We start from the raw sequence: 15,243 nt of genomic DNA, 5'->3' as shown, positions 1-15,243 counted from the left end.
CGTGTGTGTGTGTGTGTGTGTGTGTGTGTGTGTGTGTGTGTGTGCGTGCGCGCGCTTGTGCTTTTAGACATGCACAGTCTGGAGAAGCTTCTAAGAGAGGCTGTTTGCTCAGGGCAGCCTCGGACCCACAGACCCTGGAAGAAGATCCTCATTATGGTGGAGGGCATCTACAGGTCAGCTCCGACTAAACCGCCTTCAGGTTCTTACATAGGATATTGTTGTGCTGTATTATTTCAATATATTATGACTAAAAGACATTTCTTGAATCCGATGGTTTCTAATTTAAATTTTTTGCAAGCGAGAGTTCTGCTCTCCCAGGTTTTGGTAAAAAATCTTTATTTGTAACCTGAGGTGAGCCTGTGCTAAGATGCCCCTGAATGCTCTCTTTCTCTGTTGCCTCCCTTCCTGCTGTTTGAATAATTGATTGTATGTGTGCTGGCAGGTGGATGGGAGTGTGTGTGCGGCTGGGTAGGGTGTGATTACCGGGAAAAAGGGAAAAGGTATTGTGTGTCTCTCCTGGCGGTGAGCTATCCCAAGTCTTAGTGACCCTCTCCATCTGCTCATTACCGCCAATTCAAGGCCAAATGGAGCCACTGAGATTGACTTGGCTGAGCCCCCAGCTCCAGCTGTTTATTACTGACAGTATTTTCTCATTTTTGCCTCGTGTTGCCCTTATCTGTCAGCATCCTTCACATTTTTTTTGCAAACAAAGTGAAAAACCTAAAATAAGGAAGCAGTCCATCCCCAAAAAAACTCGATTTATTTTCACTTTATTACGCCGCCTCGATCAATGTGTACCGTGTGAGTCACACGAGAGCAAAACGCTGTCCTTCGTACGGCTCTGAAAGAACTAGAGCTCCATCTTTCACCTCCCTGGAACATCAAAAGGCCTGGATAAGGAGACTTTAGCTCTATCCCTGTCTCGCCTTTGATGTCCACAACGCTCCTGGTTCAGCTCTGTCTTCTATCATTTGGGCTGCAGGCTCAGCCAAAGAAAGTATGGCAGGTCAAGGATTTTTACAATTCCCCAGCTACATAATTACTTATTCTGTCTATTTGTAGCTTTAAAAGGTTTCCATCAGAGAGGAGGAAGAAGTGGGCAAAAAGATGACGGGAAAGAGTAAAAATGCCAGGAGAAAGATTCTTGAGAAACCGTAGAAAGTCGAGCTGCATACACGTCTGCTCAAATGTTTCCATCCACTCATCATGGGCATGAGCATCTTATTAATCTGGATATTTTAAGGACTTATTTGAGCTGTTCTTTTTCCCAGATGGCATGATTATACAATTCACAACATTTATTCTAATCCCCAACTGGTCAGATTATACTAACATTCTTAATTATATATACAACCCCCCTTCAAATACTTAAATAAAGTTCCCTTAGAAAGAAATGACAGCTGCCAACAATAAGCTTCTGGTTTAGTTCTGGCTGAATATTTTACGATTCTTCTCTTTATAAATGGTGTAGTTCAGTTAAATTGTTTGGTTTGGTGGTTAGAACCTGGAATTTAAGCATAGTCTACCATAAACTGTCGGTTTGCTTGAAATTGAGGCTATTCCAGGAACTTCCAGGACAAAACCAGTTATGATGGCTGTTGGAGATCATTGACCTCTTGAAAGATCGACTTTTGTCCAAGTAGAGGACGGCCAATCCCATATTTGGTGGAATTTATTGAGATAACAGTAATTAAAGTATTTATCCATTTTGGAGCAAGAGACTTTTCCTTCTCAGTGGACGGTGATGAGCTGATAAATCACAAAACTGGTTTTTACTATGGATAGTGACACTGGTGTTTCCAGTTGCTTCCAAGTTACATCCGGCTTGAGTTCTGGTCATTTCTGGGTTGTTCTTGAACATCTGAAACATTTTCCTGTCGTCTGAGGATGACATTTTGGGTCAGACTGACACTCAGAGACACATAGATGCTCCACCAAGACGAAGATCCCTAACACACGTCCGCACTAGGTTTGAACTAATCAGCTTTGTCATATGGCATTTCTAAAAAGCCAGCCTCAAACCTATTGGAAATTCATTGACTGTCATCAAAAATCAGAGCTGGCGCCATGGATACCAACAATTTTACCACTTCTGACAAAAAGAGTAGCCAAATAATCATCCAAAAACATCAGCAGAACCTTGATGATGGGAGATTTCACCAAATACTTTTGAGGGTTTATGTGTGAAATATCTCTATTTTCTGAGGCTCAGATATTTTTTTTATTATTTTTTTTATGAGACTGTTGTGGCCTTTTTGCTGTGGCCTGCTGGGGCAACAGGTTGAGAACGGCAGATGCCAACATGCTCAACTCACTGGTCCGTAAGGCCAGTGATGTGGTGGGAGTGGAGTTGGACTCTGATGGCAGTGACACAGACGAGGATGCTGTCGAAGCTGCGTGCCATTTTGGACAACATCCTGCACCTACTCCACGACACACTGGTGAAACACAGGAGCACATTTAGTGGAAGACTGATTCCACCAAAATTTGCCACAGAGCGCCACAGGAAGTCATTCCTACCTGTGGTACGGAGGACTCTACAGCTCCTCCGTAACTGTTTGACAATCTCTATGGGGAATCTGTGCAATTTGGCTTGCATGTGTTTTTAAATAATCTCTGAGATTAAATAATCTCTGCATAATTAAACTATGTGAATTACAATGTTGACTTATGTATATTATTATAATGTTATGTCTGTCTTGTTATTATTTTCATATTGTATTTTTTTCATGCTCATATAATGGGTACAGTTGCAAAACATGAATTGCCCCTGGGGTTCATGTTCTAAATGCCCCTGCTTCAACCAGTGGGAGTTAAAAATAAAAATTTGTTGATCAAAGTAATTTAAAACTTCACACGGAATAATAAATGATCTGAATGCATCCTTACATACCCCCGGTTAGTATTACATACTTGAGTCTATGCTGACATTTCATCTGAACTCTAATATAAGACTTCAGAGTCCAGTTGTTGTTTTTTCCCCCCCCCCAACACTAATTATTTGGTTTCTAAAGCTTACATCTGCTTGAATTCTTGTTTCCTCTTTCTGTGAATCTCTCCTACCAGCATGGAGGGCTCAGTTGTGCGGCTGCCTGAAATCATCGCCCTGAAGAAGAAGTATAAAGCCTATTTGTACCTGGATGAAGCCCACAGCATTGGCGCGGTGGGGCCTACGGGGAGGGGAGTCACCGAGCTGTTTAATGTGAACTCGGCTGATGTGGACGTGATGATGGGGACTTTCACGAAGAGCTTCGGGGCAGCTGGAGGCTACATCGCAGGAAGAAAGGTTACTGTTGAGCTCTGTTCCACCTTCCTTTGCTCGTTACATCCGTCCTCACCGCTTCAGCTGTTTATGGCCCACCTATGAAAAAGAGAGAGCTTGGAAACGGTGCAGTAAACATGCTATTATTCACTCAAGCAGAAATTAGTCTGGTTGCTAATCCATTTGGACGCAAATAGGGTCAGGATAGATTTTTACGATGTAGATGAGATTAATCACCCTGAAACAATTCCAATAGCCATTGGTTCTCATTACGGGGAATCAGATAGCTTAGCCGACACTTTCTTGAATTTACTTAACACCACTAATCTAGCTTCAAACAAAGCCTAATAAAGTGAGAAAGCAAGTCGTGTAAGTTATTTAGAATTTTTAAGAATTATCTGCAGCAGGTATTCAAAACAGATGGGAGTGAATAATACAAACTCCATAACGTTTTTTGTGGGCCTCATGTGTTCAACAAATGTTCAATAAGCTGCAACTCTGGGCCTTTTTAATCCGCTTTTACTCTATTAAAATGTACACTTTAGTACATAACCACAGTGGTTTCGAGGCTGTTGATTAGAAAGCAAGGAAACAGGCTTGTTGTTGGAATTAAGCTCTTAAAAGTGGACACTTCCTTTCCCTGCCTTATGTTAGCTCAGTCCTGCTCTGCCTTAATAAGAAGGTAAAGCTGGCAGAGGGCCAGCCCCTTCTTGTGGCACGCATCGGAACTGCGCTCCAGATTTAACAGGATGATTTTTAACAAGCATGATGATGTTTGAAGTATGAACGTGCTGCCTGGTTTGACAGCTGGCTGTTGTAAACTCTTGAAAGGGAAAAAGGCAGGAAAAGAGAGAGAAAGCATATTTGTTGTTGTGGTGAAGTGCCCCAAATCCTGTGTTAAGTGGATACGGGTTGACCAAGAAACGGCTCTGCACATGTGTTCTGGAAAACAGTCATCTTTTAGCTGTTTTATGAGAGAACCAAAAATAAATACACCCCAAGCTCCTTATAATTCACTTCAACAGTGTGTTTACAAAGCATTGTTCAATTACCCTTTAGGCAAAACCTGATCCGTACTCAAAAAGGAGAAGTCGCTAAATACACATGGATTTTTTTGTCACACTGAAATGGTTTAGAACATGAAATTAATTTTAATATCAGACAAATATAACACTGCATGTAGTTTTCATGAGAAAAGCGATCCAAACCAATCCTGGAAAAACACTCCCTTTCTATTCAAATTCTCATTTAGCAAATACTGCAGGGCTGAGAGTCATTAATGTAGGGCTGCATGGTGATGCAGTTGGGTTCGAATCCCATGTTCTCCTTGGGCGTCTTCCTACAGTCCAAAAAAAAATAAATAAATGTGAGAGCAATTGATTCTCTAAATTGTTCTTAGGTGGGAGTGAGTGTGTGCATATTTGTCCTTTTTATCTCCATCTCGCCCCGTGATAAACTGGCCACCATTTCAGGGTTTACCCCGACCCACATTCAATCACTGCTAGAGATGAATCATTTTTTGAAAAGTGTATTTATTCAGATCAGATACAGAATCATTTTTACCAGATACTCGTGTGAGCCTAAATTAATTGTAAAGTGTGCTGAGAAAAACTTGTTTAAAAAAAATCTGTTATCTACAGAGCACTTCAGAAATGAATAAATTTCCTGAAAACATCAGATTTAAAAAGCACACATTCATTTAAAAGCACACTGGAATCGTATTTATTTAATCCAGGTTACTGTATGCAATTTGTAAAATGTGATGTGTGACTAACCTTCTGCATATCGTATGTTAATGTTTATTTTGTATGAGTGTTTTTGCATTTTATCAACTGGACCCCAGAAAGATTAGTAACCACTTTGGTAAAAACTAATGCGGACACTAATAAATAAAAACAAAGAGGCACCCGTTACCCTGCAAGGACAAGCAAGTATAGAAAATGTAATTCATGAAGGTCTATAATAACTAATATTAATACTGAGCAATCATTGACTCCTTTTAGACGCGATTTTCATCCATAACCTTTAGTAAACTGAGCTGGTAAATACTGAAATATTAAATTTCCTATAAATATTAACCACGAATATCAATTTTTTATTTTTTTTTAAATTAAGGTGAAGTTTAAAAGATCCCAGAAAGGTGCAATTCCTACTTCACATTACATTTATTTTATTAATAAATGATAGATTTAGCATGACTGTGATAACCAGTGAGGCTGGCTCAGTGATGGACATTGAATCAGTTTAAAGTGGCTGAAAAGTCGCTGCACGTGCACAAGGAGCTCTGGCAATGTTCCCACTCTGTGGTTTTATGAATAAGTATGCCACACCATTACTGTGACCGCCGTGTGGCTTCGGAAACACCCCGAGTTGTCATTGCGTGCCCCCAGGCATGAGATGGATTTCAGACATGTTCTCCTAACTGGCTTATCTTGGTTGCGCTGAAACCCTGTGGGACCACAAAGCTGTGAAAATCTCCTGCCTTAAACAAAAACAGATGTCAGGTTGTTCCAGAGCTCCTATCCTTCGTTTGAACAGTTCCACTGAAATCCCCCTTCCCTCCATGTGTGTGAGGAAACCTCAGCCACCACCGCCGCTGCCGCCCAGTGGGGACAGATGGTCTTGAGTGGAAATGGTGGCCAGACATCATCTCCGGCTGTGTGTCATCACCTCGCAGCCGCCGAGCAGGGGCCCGTCACGGCTGCAGGCCCGCACCCAACCTCTCCTCGTTCCAGGAGCCTCGACCGAATCAGTTCCCTGAATTTCTGCTTCTTCCCCTGTCAGCCACTGGCAGAATTAATCTCCTGCTGACATTTCAGAATAATGAGCCTGACAATCCTCATTCAGGCTCATTTTGTCATCGGTTCCTTCTCAGTTTAGGAGCCGGAGAGGGGGAAAGGCTCCAGAGCCGTGTTAGAGTAGGTGCCAAGTTCCTCCTAGTGACAAAGGAAGGATCTGAGGTATTTTAATCACTTTTCAGATGTTGAGTATATTTGAGCGCTCTCTGGTGGCTAAAAGGTAGAACTACAAGCAATCTGGCTCCAAAATTGAAAGTTTATGTATTTGGGACTGAAATACACACTTTTCCTAGTGCTAAAATGCGATTGCTTGTGTGCCATTGCAGGAGCTGGTGGAGTACCTGCGCAGCCATTCTCACAGTGCAGTGTACGCCACAGCCATGTCCGCTGCAATAACAGAGCAGATCATGCGTGCCATGAAGTGCATCATGGGAAAAGATGGAACCACAGAAGGTAAGAATATGAGAGTTTCCAGTGAATCATACCCACAGACCCCCAGAAGAAAGAATCAGTTCCTTCAACAACAAAAAAAAGCATTCACACTTATTTGGATTTTTCACATTTGTTATGTTGAGTTGATAAACTTTAATGTGTTTCGCTGAGGCTTTGTGTCCAAGACCAACACAGAGTAGCACACATACTAATTAGGAAGAAAATGGTTCTTTTTTCTGTTTTTTCTTTTTTTTTTACATGAGCTTGAGCTTTTGAAAACAGCTCAAGCTCAGACAGATTATATGGAGAACATCTCCAAACATCAGTTGTCAGGTCTTTCTAAAGATTTGCAATAGGATTTATGTTTGTACCTTGACTATAAGAAATAGGATTTTAGGCCTGTAGGCATTTCTAACATGTGTTGCTCTAAACCATTCTGTTGTACATCTGGCTGTACATTTGGGGATATTGTCCTGCTTGGAGATGAATCTACACCCAGTCTCAACTGTTTTATAGCCTCTAGCAGATTTTCTTCCAGGATCACTCTGGATTTAGCTCCATCCATATTCCCTTTATCTCTGGTCAGCGTTCCTGTCTCTTCTGAAAAACAGCGTAGATGCTGCTGCTATCACCGTGCTTTACCATGAGAACTAGGTGTGTTTTGTGGTGTTAGACTTCTACATCCTAGCTCTTTCCCTTTCATATGAAAACTATAATACTTGTTTGGCTTCCCTTCAAATGTAACTTTGTTATTGTCACAAAGCCATGAGGACAAAAAATATAGTGAGCACAACTAATAGTTGCCCTGTCAGCAGGTTATCACACTTGAACAAGTTTTCAGTTGTGCTTAGCTGTTTCTTTTTCAAATGGCTTTAAACCATGCTCCATGAGGTGCTCAAAGCTTTGGGGATATTGTTTTGTAATCTAGCCATGCTTCAAACATCTCCTCAGCTTTCTGTCTGCTGTGTTCCCTGTTCTTAATGATGCTGTTTATTATCTAATGTTCTCAAACAAACCTCTGAGACCTTCACAGAGCAGCTGGATTTAAGAATAGTGACCACACATGCATGACACACTTTATAGGTTTTTGTCTAAAAACATTTTAAAGCCATACTTTTCCTTCCATTTGTCAATTCTACGTTATTTTGTGTCGGTCTGTGGTTGACAATCCTAATAAAAAACATTGATGTTTTTTTGGCTGTAATGTGGAGAATGAGTCATGGTATTTTTTTGCAAGGAACTGTAAATGCAAACCTTTCATCAACTTTGGTTGATATTTATTCAGCAAGTCTTAGAGGGAAAGAAGAGTCTAGATACATACGATTGTGTAATTTAGTTGTGAATTTGCATTTTACCGAAAGAAAAGTATATTAGTAAAAGTTTAGCTTTTTGGGGGTCCTCGTAGCTTTCCACATGGATCTCACTTCTTCTTTTTCTCATTTGCAATTACGCGTTTTTCTGTGCAAAACAACAGCAAGCCAGATCTGGAGGTCACTATCAGCGTTAGCATTAGGAGTTGGACCTGCAGGAAAACACTAACAGCTGCTTTGTCAGAAAATGTGGAAGCAATTACACGGGTTTGCCGTGGCAGGGAATGAGGGATCATGCAGTCTATGAGCATTTTCATTTAAGTGTTGTGATGAATTCTGAAACGTTGCTGGCTCAATTGAAATAGACACAAGAACAGGGAAGAGACTAGTTAAAGTAAGTACCTTCTGTGTAGATGTTCTCCTGAAGAGGCACTAAAAGGAAGAAACACTGACAGTAATGGTAAATGAGTGACATTTAAAGGGCCTTAAGCATGTGCCTTGTAGGGGAAACAGGCAGTCGTGACGTAAACTGTGTGGGACATCAAAATAAAGAAGATATAGTGCTGTAATGGGTTAAGCGCTTTAGCAACAAAAGCCGAGTAAGCTGTGGTTGAGGTATACTGTGGGTTCATACAAAGATGAGCAACTTTTATCTGGCTCTGAATCAGACATGCCTTGCCTCTGACATAGCTGTTGTGGAGAAATCAGTCTTGACCTGTCTTATTGAGGGGAGGGAGCGCAGCGCAGCTCTGCAGCTCCAGCGTCCAACACAGCCTCGGCTCCAGACCAGTTCAAGTTTAGCAGGGGGTTATTTGGGGCGGGGGTGGCAAAATGAACCTACGTATCAATAATAATATTACTCAAGTAAAAGAAAAAGGTACAGTGCAGTAACCAGTACTACACACTTTTGAACATAGATAACATCGGCATACTTGTTAACCAGCTTAACATGCTGTATTGGTATTAGCTAGTCATCTTTTAGCTAACATTACCTGCATTCAACACCATTATTCAACTCAGTTGGTTAGTTTGGGGGGGAAAACTGTGCAAAGTTCCTTGTGTTTCGCTGGTTTGCTTCCATGATTGTAACACAAACCTGTGAAGCTCTGCACAGCATGTTTCCGTCACTGCCGCACAGGTGTAAACCCAGCGCGAGCGTCTTAGCACTCATGTTGTGTTTAAAGGCGACCTCGGAAAAACACGTTACCACTTGTTAACAATGGACACCGGCTGAAAAAAGTGACAGAGAGCATATGGAAGTGCGGAAACCCTTACTGTATCAAATCGACATGAGTAACAGAAAGTTGGCCACTTCGAGGTAAAAAACAATTTCCAGTCCAGGGGGCATATGTGACTCTGTGGGTGGGAAATGCCTGCCCATGCCGCCGGGCCTGGTCCAACATACAATGAAACACCTCAAGTAGTTCTTCCTCCTCCTTCTTCTTCATCTTTCCTTTTCCTATTAGGTTTCGCTTTAGTCACATGTTCTTATATGATTTCTGTGTCTTGCAGCAGGCTTTTGACCTCCCCGGCCTCTATCTTACCAGAGAGGAGCAATTTACAAAATGGGGCCCGTGCTTTTTGGCAGATGTCCGAACGCTATGTTTTCTCTCTCTCTCTCCTCTCCACCCCGCTCCCTTTCTCTCTTGTTTTGCTGAGATAAGGGGATTTAAAGTGCTCTCTTACATCTCTTTGAAAGAACTGCCAATCTGTTCCCAGGTAATCAGAGGGAAACAGAGCTGGGATCCAAGGCCGGCTCATGCCAAGCCCCGCTGCAGCCACAGAGCAGCAGGCTCCCCAGCGATTCACATTGTTCGGGAACACAGGGAGGGGGTCAGCAGAGCAGACCGCCTCTGCTTCCTTTGATGTGATTTCTAATATAGTCATCTTGAAATCCCGTGCATGTGATACTTACGCATTGTTTAGATTCTGTCTCAGTCATGGCTAAGCTCCACTGGCAGTCAATAATTTTGTGCAAAATCCATCATAACTAATTTGTGAGCCCTCATTCTGGCAACAAGCGTGTGTGTAAACCCTGCTGTCAGGCAGACAAAACTGAACCATCTGCTGCTGCTGCAGCCCAGTTGTGATCATGGACAAATTTATGGGGAAGGGTAGAGGGTTCACAAACAGTCTAAAACAGTGTTGAACTCAATTTCAGTGTTTTCCAGGTCTGGATAAATATGGGGGAAAAAATAATAAGTGCTGAAAAAACAATATTTTCAGACTTTCTTCCCAATCCTACCATCTGTGTCATTCCTTACACCTTTCTCTTCCTTTTCTCTGATACTTCGGGTCGTCCCCCCCTCCAGCCCTCAAGTTCCTCCCTCTTTCTTGTCTTATTCCTTGTGCCACTTTTTTTCCCCATGCGTCATTCCTTTCTTTCATTTCTTTTTTATATACTTCATTTGTACCTTTTTTTTACCATCAGTCCTCAGTCCTATCCTTCCTTACTGTCCTTTGTTGCAAGCTTCCTTCGTCCGTCTCTTGTGTCCTTCCTTCCTTTTGAGTTTTGTCTCGTTTTTTTCCCCTGCCTTGTTTCCTTCTGTCCTCGTGTCCCACTCCCTCCGTGTTTGCTGCTTCTTTGTGTCCAAGCTGATTTTCGTGTTTGTTTGTTTCTTCCTTCCTTGTGTTTTTCCTTGGAGCTGCAGAACTTTGGGGGCAGATGCCACTGCAAGGAAGACACACTTAACGCTGTTCCCCACTGGGGAAATTGGAAGTATTCAGGGGAAAAAAAAAAAAAATCAGTGAGTTGTTGCATTACTCATGTACATCTGGTGATGTCCTTGTTTTAATTGGAGGCATCAGACGGATCCGCCAGTTGGCAGAAAACACCAGATACTTCAGGGCCAAGCTGAAGGATATGGGCTTCATCATCTATGGCGATGATGACTCCCCTGTGGTTCCAGTGCTGCTCTACATGCCAGGCAAAGTGGTGTAAGTATACGCCTAAACTCTCACCTACACACCCAACGTAATCTGGTTATTCACAGAGTTCAACATTTAATCTAAAGCAAAGATTAAACTTGAAAACGGTCTGCTACTTCAATAATTACCTAACACCTTTTGATGTGCAGACAATTCTTTGTGATCTTCATATTAAGTACATTTCTACAACAATTTGTGGTTTGCTGTGCAGCTCTAGCATAACATGAATGTGAAACTCTTTGCAAAACTGAAATGGCACACGCATTTCTTCTATGTGATGCATCTCTACATACCAGTATATTATGAGACTGCTATTTTTGATATTAATACCTAAACGGTTACCACTTCTTTTTTTTTTTTTTTATTGCTACCTAGGGCCTTTGCTCGTGAAATGCTGAAGAGGAAAATAGGAGTTGTAGTGGTTGGCTTTCCCGCTACTCCGATCACAGAGGCCCGAGCTCGTTTCTGTTTGTCTGCTTCACACACCAGAGAGATACTGGACGAGGTAAACACACAGAGAAATCCACAGACAGTGCCTCAAACTGTGCATAAAGGTTCAGTAAATGTTCTAAAACCTTGTTTTCTCCAGGTGCTGCAACAGATGAACGAAGTAGGAGACCTTCTGTGTCTGAAGTTTTCACGGAGGAAACGCTCCCCTTTTCCTGACGCCTGCAAAGGGGAAAACACCGAGGCGGACAGCTGATGTGACGCATCGCACCTTGACTTCACAGCGTCAAAACTAAGTGTCTCTCCCGCTGCAGACTCATTGACACGTATTTTAGGGCAGCACCCATAATCTATGCACAGAAGAGGGGACAAATGTTTGGCAGCTGCTTTTTTTAAACGTTGTTGCAAGCCGCTGACTCAACAGAAGAGCTGTTTTTGCTCCTTTGAATTAAATGTATTTAACACGTTTATTTTGTTTTTTTAGCACTTGCAGAAAAATCACTGCAGAATCACTGCAGGGACCAGTTTAGCTTAAAGGAATGTGGAAAAATATTCTGTGTCAGCATTTGTCCACATAAAAGGCTCTCAGATCAGTTTATTTAAAGAATTAGGAAAGTTTTAAAACATATTTACACAACTGTGTCAATGTATCTTTAAATTAACTTTTTCTCTTAATGTATTTTTATTAAATGTATTTTGTTCCTTATAAATTATTGTCAATTTTAAAAATGCTGTCACTGATAATTATTCAAGAATAAACTATTTTACTTAGTATTTATTTTGTATTATTTTAAGCAACACAATACTTTTTTTTAAAAAAAGGAATCATAGCTGATGCTAGTATAATCACTATGATCCATGTCTTCAACAGTGAGATGTCCAAAAAGTGTGAAATAAAAAGCAAGTAAGCTTAAAGTTGTTGTAAAGATGTTTAGTTTGAAACATCAAACTTGGGTATTAGCACATAACACAACAGCTAACCAAGAAGAAAGTAGTGAAAACAAAGTGTACAGCTCTAATTTAAGTTCAGAAGGTGAAGATTTATATCCATTTATCTTGTGAGAAAGAGAAAAACCTGACTAATGGGAACCCTACCCATTTTCTAAAGTAGGTATAGTACCTTATCCCTAAAAGTACTTTGTGGCATTTTTGTCACTTTTGTGACAAAATTGTAATTTTCAAATCTTAACAGGAGTTGCAGTTTCTGCACCAGTTCTGACCGGCATTATTTCTCTGACATACCTGTTTGTTTTGAGCGCTCCCATCTAACACCAGAACACTTTGCATAAGCAAACTATGCAACGACTGAATAACATAATAGAAGTGGATGGAAGCAGCTGAAAGTCTGCTTTCCTCAGAGCTGTCCCATGCTTTTATTCATGAGCTTTTGCTTCACGACAGGTTTGAAGCTGTGAAAACATGAATTTTGGACACGTCTCATCATTTAAAGTTCGTCTACGGTTAGTTTTCTCACAACAGTACGTCTTCTGGCTGTAAAAAGTAACTTCAGGGCTACACATGTAGTGAATTCAGGGAAGTTAAGAAACTTCAGCAGCTGCAGTCAAATGCCCCCCTCATTCCTTCTGGCTCACTTCCCTTTAGAAACTAAGCTAAAACATGTTGCTGATGCTGTTCATTTTCACTGGTACACATGAAAAAAGAACATTTGAAGAGAGTGTTTATTAATTGACATTAATATTGCAGTTTCAGACAACATGCCATTTTCCAAAGCGTATTTCTGATTTAGATGGGCATAACTTCAAATGCTCTGTTTATGTCGGAACTAGGTGTTAATTGCAATTTACTTCCAAAGTTTGAAGGTTTTTCTGGCCATATATTGTTACCGTTTGGCCGCTAAGTTATTTTCCCTGCCGATTTCTTTATTTTTGAAAAGAAAAAGTGGCCGTTGAAAGCTTGGCGAATCATAAAGTTGATTAATTATCCACCTGACGTGTGTGTGTTGAAGCCCTGAGCCTCCATGCAGTAGCTTTTAAAACATCCTAATCCATGATTATTTTCAGTACTCACAACCGTACTGAAATGTTGTTTTAAAAAGTCTCAGCATGATGCAACTTTCATCTCCACTCCAAATGATAGTCCTGCTGCAAATAATATATCAGGTTGCAATTACCTCTTTGACATACAGTCGAATCCCAGCGAATAAAAAAGGTGTTGCGGCATGTTTTGTGGCGAGACTGCATATACTCGCCGAATCCAAACAGTTTAATTGTCGGTGTTTTAAAGACCACTGTGCTCATGCACACGCAGGCCGCTCAACAGTTGCGAAGGTAAGCATGCAGGGTATGCGGCACCTGGGCCAACAGAAACCTAACCTGCCAATTAGTGCTGAACCCTGAATTCTCGTGGCATGGGGTAATCATTTGATTAAGACAGGAAGGATTATAAATGGATGATATATGTGTGTTTTCACAATGTGTCAGGCGGGGGCTGGTTTGCGCTTGTTTTTCTCCAGAACAAGATGCTGTGCTCTTATCTCCATAAACAACATTAAAATGTTTTACAATTTCGCATAAAGATACGATGCGGAGCTCTCAGGATAGCATTATAGAACTAGTATAAACATGGAAGAAAAAAAAAAAAAAAAAAAAAAACAGGGAAGAAAGAAACTCTGCTCTTTTGCTCGATCACTTTGTTCTGTAAGTCAATACTTCACATCTGGCTCCTGCAGCCAGAAACAATAAGGAACAGCTTCTTTAATCATCAAATCTGTGACGCCAGGGTAATGCACCGTTCCATCGAGATCTGGGGGGAGAAGCTGAAAGGTGGCCTGATACGAAGCATTAGGATGCACTAATGTCTTCCGGATGGGTGCCATTAAGCTTCTCAAAGTTTTGTATTCGAAGAGGAAATGTAAGAATTTAAGCTCAAAGGGAATATTATATTTGTGGACTTTTGTTTCAGGCGCTTTCCAGACAGCTCAAACACGTTTGCACGTTGCACATATAACCTTGAACTTGAAAATAAAAAAAGCGTAGCATTACATAATGCGCCTCGTACTTTCCCTGAACTTGGAGGTTTCCATTCCAGAACTTACAGAAAATGTTTAGGGAAGGAACACACTTGATACATTTCAAAACTTACTTTCAGAACTTGAAACTTTCAGAAGACTTATTACTGTCCTGGAACCTGTCAGATACTTTTCTCAAACTTAGAGGTTATTTGTCAAGTACGTTTATTCAGTTTACTGATTACTTTACCAGAAATGACCATGTATTTTCTTGGATCGTATAGAGTACTTCCCAGAACTTTAGTAATCAATGGGTTCCAGGAAATTCATTTTTAAAATACATTGTAAGTTTGAGAAAAGCATCTGGTTGGCTCTGTGAAAATAATCAGTAACATCCATGAAAGTATTGATGAGCGCCTGAAAGAAACATCTAAGTTCTGGGAAAATAACCACTAAGTTACAAGAACGTAACTTAGTGGTTATTTTCAAGTTAAAAAGAAAAAAAAAAAAAAAAAGAACCTTTAAGTTTTTAAAGTACCTTGTAAATTCCAGGAATTAATCCAGTAAAGTCTAATAAAATTTCCAAGACACTAAACGTTTTAAAAAAGTCATCTCCAAGTTCAAGGAAAGCCACTTTAAAGTTTTGCGAAAGTATAAGCAGTAACATGCAGCACTACCGGAGACTCTCAGCTCAAACTATTTACCGTTAGAAGAAAATTCTGACTTTTTATGTCATAATACAGCTACCTAAAATGCCATTTTACATTACATCGCTGGTTTTGCCTTCTCTTTTTTTTTTTTTTTACATATTTTCATCAGGATTTAAATTTGTTACAATTAAATTGACTTTTTACCTCCGAGGAATGAGCTCCAAGTCCTGTAGGTACTCAACCAAAGTGGCAGGTGATGCCAAGGCAACAAGTTTCAGCATCAGCAGAAGAGCGGCACATGGTTTGTCCTGACATTAAAACATCGGCGAAGCCACACTACGGGTGTCAAGGCCTGCCTGCACCAGCCTCTTTTGAACTCCGCATCCAAATTCACTGCACTTATTGCAATGGCATGTAGCTGCTGTTCTGAAGGGGGATCCTCTGCTAC

The 15,243-nt window shown here is 40.8% G+C and overlaps 1 protein-coding gene across 1 annotated transcript in view; it reads left to right on the top strand.

Moving 5' to 3' along the window:
• The window catches only part of sptlc3 (serine palmitoyltransferase, long chain base subunit 3), a 33,470-nt gene extending 21,519 nt beyond the window's left edge, over window positions 1–11,951 (top strand). Inside the window, exons 7-12 of the mRNA XM_008430207.3 lie at window positions 68–173; window positions 3,067–3,286; window positions 6,387–6,513; window positions 10,604–10,739; window positions 11,106–11,235; window positions 11,320–11,951. Coding sequence (XP_008428429.2) covers window positions 68–173; window positions 3,067–3,286; window positions 6,387–6,513; window positions 10,604–10,739; window positions 11,106–11,235; window positions 11,320–11,433 — 833 coding nt within the window. The 3' untranslated portion in view covers window positions 11,434–11,951. The remainder of the gene's footprint in view (window positions 1–67; window positions 174–3,066; window positions 3,287–6,386; window positions 6,514–10,603; window positions 10,740–11,105; window positions 11,236–11,319) is intronic.
• The last annotated feature ends 3,292 nt before the right edge of the window (window positions 11,952–15,243 follow it).

The sequence above is a fragment of the Poecilia reticulata genome, chromosome 15, assembly GCF_904066995.2.
Source record: "Poecilia reticulata chromosome 15, P_reticulata-male-v2, whole genome shotgun sequence".
Taxonomy (NCBI): domain Eukaryota; kingdom Metazoa; phylum Chordata; class Actinopteri; order Cyprinodontiformes; family Poeciliidae; genus Poecilia; species Poecilia reticulata.
The sequence above is the reverse complement of the archived record's forward strand: the minus strand, read 5'-3'. Positions and strand labels throughout refer to the sequence as shown.